We start from the raw sequence: 11313 nt of genomic DNA, 5'->3' as shown, positions 1-11313 counted from the left end.
ACTGTACAATGCAAACGTTTTGAAACGTCAAATCATGAAACGAATTCGTCGTGTTGCCTTAAGAACTTCACATTATAAGTATTATATATTTCGTATGAATCGTAAGGCAAGGTCATTGCTAATTAAATTTAGCTGATAACCGTAACCCAGGCTCGGGTAGAGCCCGCGACCTCACATATGAGAGGCGGGCACATATTCGTTCACTTTGCTAATTATAGCATTACTTCAAACTTAATAGCAGCCCTTAGTGCCAACTTTTATACTATTCAGCAAGCAATAACATGCAGAAATCTCTTCACTTTCTTACGCATATTCGTATGGTCGTGATATGATTACTTCCATCTACCATCAAACTACAGATTTTTGTAGCATTCGCGTATGGTCATGGACTACTAATTTTACTCCACTGTCAACATGTCACGCAACCATCAAAAATGCTCTCTAATTGCCCTGAATCATACTCATATGGTAATGGAAGGAATATTTCCCGCTCAAATCCATAATGTATCAAGCTACTATCAACAATGTTCAATAACCAGGTTGTTTCTCTGAATGGCTCTGTTGTACACCCTTCAAATGAAACAACTCGCCCCAAGCAATCTTGATGAAATAACCCGTTGGTTTAAACTAGTCAGTCCACGAAAACATTTTCATAAATGTAATTAAATGTTTAATTTTTTATGCCAAAACGTATCTTACAGTTGAAAATCCGGTTATATACCAAATCTGTTCGATTTTATTAAGTCAAGGTTGGTCCTTGTAGAGTACGTACTGAGACCATAACCTGAATATATTCATATGCAAAAATGAATTAAAAATCTACAAGGCTTGAAACATAGAAAAAACAATGAACAATAACGTATTTTGAATGTGATGTCTATGCGAAAGAATGGTTTATTTTGTTGCGTGCAAGGACAAACCAAGTTCATTAGTACTGCATGTAGATTTAAAGTCTCTCAAAAATAGCTGGTCGAGGTTAAAATAAAACATGCACTTGTCTGCGTTCTTTCAAGTTATGCAAGTGGCTTTTATGACGCTCGCACTCTTCTTTTCCTTAACAATAAACAATATAGCATTTATAAAAAAAAAATAGTGTCCTCAGTAATACACCATAAACTGAAGCGCGTAACGACGTATAGGAAATCCACTTAAATTCTTCTTGACTAGATGAATAACAGAAGTCAAAATCGCGCTATCATGAACAATGTTCAAGTTAGTTTACTTAAAAATTCTTGATCGTTTGAAACAATACATGGTATATTTAGTGTCACGGTAGCTTCAATATTCACTTCAGCCTTTTAAAATGAGTCATACGCTTTGGTTATGAAATTAGGTAGTTATAAAATTAGTTTAATCTTCAACAATGTCCTCTTACCAGGTCGCTTTGTCTAAAGTATACTCGTATGGCCATGAAATAATTATTTCCCGCCACTATTAAAATGTGTCATGCTACCATTAAGAATTTCCTCTTACTATTTTGTCTTTTTTGAGGCAAAGTCTTAAGGTCGTGTAATGATACTATCCTGCAAACATCAATAATGTGGCACACTAAACTTTATAGTGTGTCACATTTCCATCAACTATGTTGTCTTACCTGGTCCTTTTTCTAAAGCATTTGCGTGTGGTAATGAAATCTGTCACGTTACCATTATTAATTTGTCGCGCTACCATCAAAAATGTGTCTCCATACCATTAATAATAAATCCCACAACCTATGAGTCTAGCAACCATCAATTATGTGTCTCGCTACCATTAATATGTGTTTCGCTACAATCAATATGTGTTTCATTACCATTAATATGTGTCTCGCTACCATTAACAATACCGTCTTACCATGTTGCTTTTTTGAAGCGTTCGCGTATGGTTATGAAAATCAGGGGCGTATCCTGTTCGATATCAAGCATTTTGGGCGTAATTGTTTTCTCTTATATTGAAATAAAAACTAGGACGTGTTGAAGGGTAAAGCGCGCCAGTTTCTCTCCCCCCCCCCCCCACACACACACTCTTCTGGAACGCTAGTGAAATAATAATTAGTTAATCGCCACAATCAACAATGTCCTCTTTTTTAAAAATAGTTTTTTTTTTCCTGTAGGGTCAGAGTTGGTCCATAGACGTGCATCGTTTGTTTATATAATCATAGTCCTACGATGAAACGAATACTGAAAATAACTTCTTGTTTAAGTGTAATAGACACAGATCATATGTATCTATTTATCAACCAGCGGCAAGGATTTGTTTAGATATCTCAATATGTTAAGATAATGCTGTTTGATTTAAAAAGTACGAGCGTAGTATTTTTGCCATGTTTATTTAGCACACAAAATAAATAAGTAAAAACCCTACCAAGATGTGGGATTTTTTTCTCGGTGAAGTGCCTGTGCGTCAGAATATATTTTACGCGATGCGGATTGTCGGTGGATCTCCATACGTGTACGTCTTTACAGGACTGTAGTTGACATCTGTTTGAGGTAAGAATGTTATATTTTATTAAATGATTAAGAAACAAATGATAATAAAAGATGAAATTAAACTGCATTGCAATGTGTTTCATATTAAAATAAGTTTATATATAAAATATTGTTCATAAACATTTATGATTGTTATTTTTACAGCAATTGTTTATAAAGGTTGTAAACCATTTTGTGTTTGTTTATGTTATTTAAGTTTTGAATAAATAAATCAAAATAAATATAAGTAAACTTAATGGAATTCCTCCTATTCTAGTAGTAAGATGCATAATATCGTTTCAAACAAAGATGAAGAGTTATCTTGTTTGTCATGAAATGTTTATGTAAGATAACTTAAATACATTATCAAATTCAATTCACATGAAAATTCATGCAGTTCTGAAAATGTCACATTAGGCATTTTAAACAAAAATTTAACCGATTTGATGTTTGTGGGAAAGCCTCAAGTTTAACAAAAGGTTCGGAATACATGGAAAATTGGAGAATGACATGCAATTAGTTTATTGTAATGTAACGTGCTGCTCGAACAAGTTTGTATTTCAAATGTTTTGCTAAAAAAGTGTAAAATTAATTTATATCTATATAACCTGAAAGAAATACCAGAGGCTACTTGGCTTGCATGCATTTAGTAATTTGATATAATGGGAGTTGCGACAGACTGCGTGGTCATGTACTTGAACATGAAGCTTTCCGATTATAGAATGGCTGTACGTTAAACTTTGTTTAGGAATCTTTCTCTGTACGTATTACGTTTTCCTAACGTTGGACTTGAGCGTCGTTTATGAATCTCTGTTTGTACTTGTAATCCTCCATAACGTTGGACTAGGGTTTTGTTTTTGAATCTCTCTCTTTCTATGTTCGTTCAGCTTGCCGAAGAGTTGGACTTGAGCGGCGTTTTGGATTCTCTCTCTCTCTCTTACTCTCTCTCTCTCTCTCTCTCTCTCTGTTCGTTCAGATTGCCGTAGAGTTGGACTTGAGCGGCGTTTGTGATTCTCTTTCTCTCTCTCTCTCTCTCTTACTCTCTCTCTCTCTCTCTCTCTCTCTCTCTCTCTCTCTCTGTGTGTGTGTGTGTGTGTGTGTGTGTGTGTGTGTGTGTGTGTGTGTGTGTGTGTGTGTGTGCGTGTGTTCAGCTTGCTGTAAAGTTGGACTTGAGCGGCGTTTGTGATTCTCTCTCTTTCTCTCTGTGTTCGTTCAGCTTGCCGTAAAGTTGGACTGGAGCGTCGGTTGTGAATATCTCTCTCTCTCCCTCCCTCCCTCCCGCCCTCTCTCTCTCTCTCTCTCTCTCTCTCTCTGTATGTTTAGCTTCCCATAATGTTGGACTTGAGCGTCCGTTGCAAATCACTCTCTGTTAGTGTAGCTTTCCGTAATGTTGGAATTAAGCGGGGTTTGTGATTCTCTCTTTGTACGTGCAGCTTTCCGTATAGTTGAACTTGAGGGTCGTTTACTAATCTCTCCCTGAGATTCTCTTTGTAGGTGTCGGTTCACTGACACTCAGGCTCGTGATAGTTTAACATTCATTGACGTTGTATTTATCACTCTGAACAAGCCTACTTAAACTAACGTGACAAAGATGACTCAATTTGAAATTGTCCTCGATGGCGTATTTACCTTCAAAACGTACAGATTGTACACGTACATGGCTACCCTAGGTCTTAAAAGAATTTCAAACGTATGCCTACAACGAACGTTTACGCAAATGTTTCATCATTGAAGCCACTGAGTTCAATAACATTGATTTAAGAGCCGGTTCGATTTATAGCATAATACACATATCCTTTAAATACGTTATTATAGATCAACTCTAATAATTCACTTTAAAAAAAAACCTTGCTGTACTATACATGTACATATGCTCATGATGAACATGCTATAACAAGCGACTTGTTTGAATCAAAGCGCTTAAAGCGTTGAAAGGCTTTCGGCCTGCTACGCTTTGTCAGTAATTCCATGTTAATATTTGTAAAAAAAAATACACATGTAAAGATAGCAAATGCATGCTCATGAATTCCTCCGCAAATACTTTTGGATGTTTAATGCAGATACTCAATTCAGTCAAATACATGGAGTAGCATTCACTTGAAATACTCATTTATAATGTGGAATACCCAAATACTTACACAATTATGAAATAATACTCAATTGCATATTAAACCTTGGAAGGAACTTTCATAAACAATGAACTACCACGGTCAAAGCATTTGTGCATTTGAAAAACAAACTTCAAACATGAGTCGTACTAAATTTACTACGTGGGTATACCAGCTAACAAAATGCATCCAACACAATGCATTAGACATGTTGACAAAATTTATTTATTATCTTTCTTGAATGACAAAATGCTCGCGCAAAATTCCTCTGGACCGAATCACCCACATACTATGTATTCCCTGTGTGTACTGATGTATCTTAATATTACCCTCAACTATTGTCACACGTGAACAAAATGAACATATTAATATCAGTGGTTTATAAATATGCATATTCAACATGTTCAAGACTCTAGCCTGAAATTACTAAGACAAACTAGAAAATCTTCACACACACCGCTCGAGAAGGCATTACATTACCGAAATCCTGTCAACGCTTTACGCGGTTTGATTTTAATTGAAAAAAGTGTATTATATGCATTTAGTAATACAAATAAATGGTTTGATGCGACACAGGCTCACACTAACCGTATTAATAAAATAAACTGTCAAGTAAGAGCCGATTTAAGGCTGTATTAAACATATAATAGAAGCTATGTTAATGAATAAATTACAATCATCAATAAACTGATAAATCAAATATTATGATTTCATTTAAAAAAATTATGTTAGATATATTATGCTTAATAAGCATTCAATTGAATCTTCAATACGAATTACCAGTTCTTTCACATGTTTTACCGAGATTTCCTTCATAACTCCGGGGGAAAAACCTGTCCGAGACCGATGGCCCAGATTATTTTTTAACCAATAGTTTTAGATCCTCGGCCGCTATTATTCCAAAATAAAAAACACAGATACATCTATTTACTGTTTACACTTTGTGCGTATTTTGCATTTTGTGACTCGTCGATTGTAAAATAATGGCTTTTACTTTCATTTTAATTGCGTATTCGCACTATTTGAATCGAACAACTTTTCACTAATACTTATTACAGCGCTACTTTAGCAAACTTGTCATGCAGAACGCTGCTCCGTAGCTATTAGAGCAGATTGGTAATGAAAGTAAGGTTGGTGACTACCGCAGTTTTAACAGCTGGGGTTGAAACGCCCGTGCGCGCATTAATTCGCCAAACGTTTTAAACGTTATGTCGATCTGCCGATGATAGATTCTGATTTACAGTTATATAAGTGTACAGGACTAGAAGCCTACAGCCTAAAAACTGAATATGAAACTACGTTTGACCAAAAGCTATTTTGAACAATGATTAGATGAGACAGGTTTGACTAGCAAAGACATATACCAACAGAGATATAAGCTCTGTTTAGCCTTTAAACCAACTATGATTATGATTATTTTAGCATTTGAGGCCCGGTCGGAAACTCCAATGTATCTACACAGAAGTAGTAGGCGCTTTGACCTTTCGTCAGGCCGCTCGAGAAGATATGTAGACACCTCCTCGTACACCCCGTCAAGGTTTCGACTAAGAACGTTGCATGGGAGGAACGTTTGGGTGTTCTCCAATCAGCCACAGGGTAAGAATTTTGATGGTATTCTCGTTATGTTCAAAACTGAATTATGCAATTCCATCTCAGAAGATTGGAACACAAATATTTGTTCTAGTTTTTGTTCATTTATTGACATAGGTGCGTAGCTTAATTTAGTAAATATCCAAAAGAGAAAACTAACTTATTTAAGGAGATCAAGAATGAATATGTGTATCAGAGGTTTGAATTGAATCAATATATAAAATGCATGAGCGTATAAAACGAAACGTAACTATGAAGTTCGCCAAGGTTTAAATTATGTACATACTCACCCCTCGTGTTTGATGAATATTAGGATCAAATGCGTTTAGCATTCTAATTTCGATGTAAGTTCAAGACAAGGTTTTGTAAGGACAAATTTATGGTAAGAGGCAATCAAGGACAAAATCATATATACAACGTAAGATGTTAAAATTGTGTGAGTTTGTATAAGCATTATCATCAAATAAAATTCACAAAGTGTCTGATCATTAAAGTGTCAACCGTCTGTTTTATTAAAAGCTAGCCGAATGATACACGTATAGGAAACTCTTTCGAAACATTTCAACACGATGTCCAATACATTTATATCAGAAAATAAGCACTCCGCCGTTATTGATTATCATCAGGTGGAAGCGATATATATTAATAGTTGCTGTTCCAGTTAGTGGGTGGTTTAAACAATATAGTGTAGACCACCAATAACTAATAAGTTTGTAAGTATGTACTTACAGTATGGACTTTAGTGCGTTTTATCACATGAAATAAGAGAAACCTATCGTCGCAAACATAATTGCTGAGTTTGCAAATACCTTTTATGGTTCTTTCAAAACGGATTCTTGGGTAGAACACGCCATGATACCTTGAAAACTAAATAACCATTCAAGATATTGGTGTCCTGACAAATATCATTAAAATCTCGTGCAAGGGTTTTCACAATGTCTGCGGCTAAAAAATAGTGTACTCATAAATCAAAAATCTCACAAGTCAACTGAATATTTATTTTCTTAGTAATATTTTTGTTCTCACTTTGATAATCCTACATGCAGTAAAACCGTTACCTTTGGCAAATAAATAAGTTTGTTATTTCAGTTAACAATTTAATATTAAAAGAAAACATCAAGTCCGTTAGAATAAATTTTAACTTTCCTTTTCCACATAATTGATCCTTAATAACCTTTTGCATTTTTTTCACTAGATGAGGAAGTTGATGAGGCAAACGTACTTCAAGTTGTTGAAGTCGACCTTGATATTCGTCACAATACGCATGAACACCATACAAACGAGTTTGACATCACCGATTCCCGCGTATACGATTCCCGGAAGTTCCTGGTCATACGGCGTGGTCAAACGTTTCTTGCCCATGTGACCTTTAGCCGCGCGTTTGATCCAAAGAAGGACGACTTGAGAATAGTGTTCGAATATGGTATGTTTTTAAAAAAAATACCAGGGAAAGGTTTAATGTCTAGAAGCAGAACTATGGAGACTTTGAAAACGGCCAAACTTTCAAAATAATTGTATTATATGTCCATGATAAACGTATAACTGTTTATACTCAGCATGCAAAGAAATTTAAGAGCCGGCTCAATTAATATCATAACAAATATATCATTCAAATACATTATATTAGATCAATTCTGATATTTCACTAAAACTTATTTTACTGTACTGTATATATGCACAATGAACAGGCCATAACATGCATCACATTTAAATCAAAGCGCTTAAAGCGTTGAAAGGCTTTCGACCTGCTTCGTTTTGTCAGTCAGTTCATTTTATTTGTAAATCAAAAAAACAAAAGCATATTAAGATAGTATATGTATGCTCATGAATTCCTCCGCAAATACTTAATAAAATCAAAACCATGAAGTATCAGTCACTGTAAATATTATGCAAAGTTTCCTTTTTGGCCCAGTATTAAAACATACATAATTTGGTATTAAAAGATACATGATTTGGTATCGCTAACTTAGATATAGTGTGACATGGATTGTGTGAACTAATATCCATTGTTTGCGATGCTCAAACAGATTTCCGTTTTGGAGAGAGACAAAATGATAAATATAAAACCTATCCACTACACTATCAATGACAGGTCTAGAACCTTTCTACTACACTATTAATGACAGGTCTAGAACCTATCTACTACACTATCAATGACAACTCTAAAACCTATCTACCACACTATCAATGACAGGTCTAGAACCTATCTACTACACTATCAATGACAACTCTAAAACCTATCTACTACACTATCAATGACAGGCCTAGAACCTATCTACTACACTATCAATGACAGGTCTAGAACCTATCTACTACACTATCAATGACAGGTCTAGAACCTATCTACTACACTATCAATGACAACTCTAAAACCTATCTACTACACTATCAATGACAGGCCTAGAACCTATCTACTACACAATCAATGACAGGTCTAGAACCTATCTACTACACTATCAATGACAGGCCTAGAACCTATCTACTACACAATCAATGACAGGTCTAGAACCTATCTACTACACTATCAATGACAGGCCTAGAACCTATCTACTACACTATCAATGACAGGTCTAGAACCTATCTACTACACTATCAATGACAAGTCTAGAACCTATCTACTACACAATCAATGACAAGTCTAGAACCTATCTACTACACAATCAATGACAGGTCTAGAACCTATCTACTACACTATCAATGACAGGCCTAGAACCTATCTACTACACTATCAATGACAGGTCTGGAACCTATCTACTACACTATCAATGACAGGCCTAGAACCTATCCACTACACTATCAATGACAGGTCTAGAACCTATCTACTACACTATCAATGACAGGTCTAGAACCTATCTACTACACTATCAATGACAGGCCTAGAACCTATCTACTACACAATCAATGACAGGTCTAGAACCTATCTACTACACTATCAATGACAACTCTAAAACCTATCTACTACACAATCACTGACAGGCCTAGAACCTATCTACTACACAATCAATGACAGGCCTAGAACCTATCTACTACACTATCAATGACAGGTCTGGAACCTATCTACTACACTATCAATGAGAGGCCTAGAACCTATCCACTACACTATCAATGACAGGCCTAGAACCTATCTACTACACTATCAATGACAGGTCTAGAACCTATCTACTACACTATCAATGACAGGCCTAGAACCTATCAACTACACAATCAATGACAGGTCTAGACCCTATCTACTACACTATCAATGACAACTCTAAAACCTATCTACTACACAATCAATGACAGGCCTAGAACCTATCTACTACACAATCAATGACAACTCTAAAACCTATCTACTACACTATCAATGACAGGCCTAGAACCTATCTACTACACTATCAATGACAGGCCTAGAACCTATCTACTACACTATCAATGACAGGTCTAGAACCTATCTACTACACAATCAATGACAGGTCTAGAACCTATCTACTACACTATCAATGACAACTCTAAAACCTATCTACTACACTATCAATGACAGGCCTAGAACCTATCTACTACACTATTAATGACAGGCCTAGAACCTATCTACTACACTATCAATGACAGGTCTAGAACCTATCTACTACACAATCAATGACAGGTCTAGAACCTATCTACTACACTATCAATGACAACTCTAAAACCTATCTACTACACTATCAATGACAGGCCTAGAACCTATCTACTACACTATCAATGACAGGTCTGGAACCTATCTACTACACTATCAATGACAGGCCTAGAACCTATCTACTACACTATCAATGACAGGTCTAGAACCTATCTACTACACTATCAATGACAGGCCTAGAACCTATCTACTACACTATCAATGACAGGTCTAGAACCTATCTACTACACTATCAATGACAACTCTAAAACCTATCTACTACACAATCAATGACAGGCCTAGAACCTATCTACTACACAATCAATGACAACTCTAAAACCTATCTACTACACTATCAATGACAGGCCTAGAACCTATCTACTACACTATTAATGACAGGCCTAGAACCTATCTACTACACTATCAATGACAGGTCTAGAACCTATCTACTACACAATCAATGACAGGTCTAGAACCTATCTACTACACTCTCAATGACAACTCTAAAACCTATCTACTACACTATCAATGACAGGCATAGAACCTATCTACTACACTATTAATGACAGGCCTAGAACCTATCTACTACACTATCAATGACAGGTCTAGAACCTATCTACTACACAATCAATGACAGGTCTAGAACCTATCTACTACACTATCAATGACAACTCTAAAACCTATCTACTACACTATCAATGACAGACCTAGAACCTATCTACTACACTATTAATGACAGGCCTAGAACCTATCTACTACACTATCAATGACAGGTCTAGAACCTATCTACTACACAATCAATGACAGGTCTAGAACCTATCTACTACACTATCAATGACAACTCTAAAACCTATCTACTACACTATCAATGACAGGTCTGGAACCTATCTACTACACTATCAATGACAGGCCTAGAACCTATCCACTACACTATCAATGACAGGCCTAGAACCTATCTACTACACTATCAATGACAGGTCTAGAACCTATCTACTACACTATCAATGACAGGCCTAGAACCAATCTACTACACAATCAATGACAGGTCTAGAACCTATCTACTACACTATCAATGACAACTCTGAAACCTATCTACTACACAATCAATGACAGGCCTAGAACCTATCTACTACACAATCAATGACAACTCTAAAACCTATCTACTACACTATCAATGACAGGCCTAGAACCTATCTACTACACTATTAATGACAGGCCTAGAACCTATCTACTACACTATCAATGACAGGTCTAGAACCTATCTACTACACAATCAATGACAGGTCTAGAACCTATCTACTACACTATCAATGACAACTCTAAAACCTATCTACTACACTATCAATGACAGGCCTAGAACCTATCTACTACACTATTAATGACAGGCCTAGAACCTATCTACTACACTATCAATGACAGGCCTAGAACCTATCTACTACACTATCAATGACAGGTCTAAAACCTATCCACTACACTATCAATGACAGGCCTAGAACCTATCTACTACACTATCAATGACAAGTCTAGAACCTATCTA

At 35.9% G+C, this 11313-nt stretch overlaps 1 protein-coding gene across 2 annotated transcripts in view; it reads left to right on the top strand.

Annotated features, from left to right (window-relative positions):
• Window positions 1-2312: 2312 nt before the first annotated feature.
• LOC128243173 (hemocyte protein-glutamine gamma-glutamyltransferase-like) overlaps window positions 2313-11313 on the top strand; it is a 30368-nt gene continuing 21367 nt past the window's right edge. For both annotated transcript variants that reach the window (XM_052960765.1, XM_052960764.1), the window contains exons 1-3: window positions 2313-2468; window positions 5978-6151; window positions 7341-7568. In XM_052960765.1, the coding sequence (XP_052816725.1) occupies window positions 6004-6151; window positions 7341-7568 (376 nt within the window). In that variant the 5' untranslated portion in view covers window positions 2313-2468; window positions 5978-6003. The remainder of the gene's footprint in view (window positions 2469-5977; window positions 6152-7340; window positions 7569-11313) is intronic.

Source organism: Mya arenaria, chromosome 8, assembly GCF_026914265.1.
Source record: "Mya arenaria isolate MELC-2E11 chromosome 8, ASM2691426v1".
Lineage (NCBI taxonomy): Eukaryota > Metazoa > Mollusca > Bivalvia > Myida > Myidae > Mya > Mya arenaria.
Note: the sequence above shows the minus strand (reverse complement) of the source record. Positions and strands in the feature narration are given on the sequence as shown.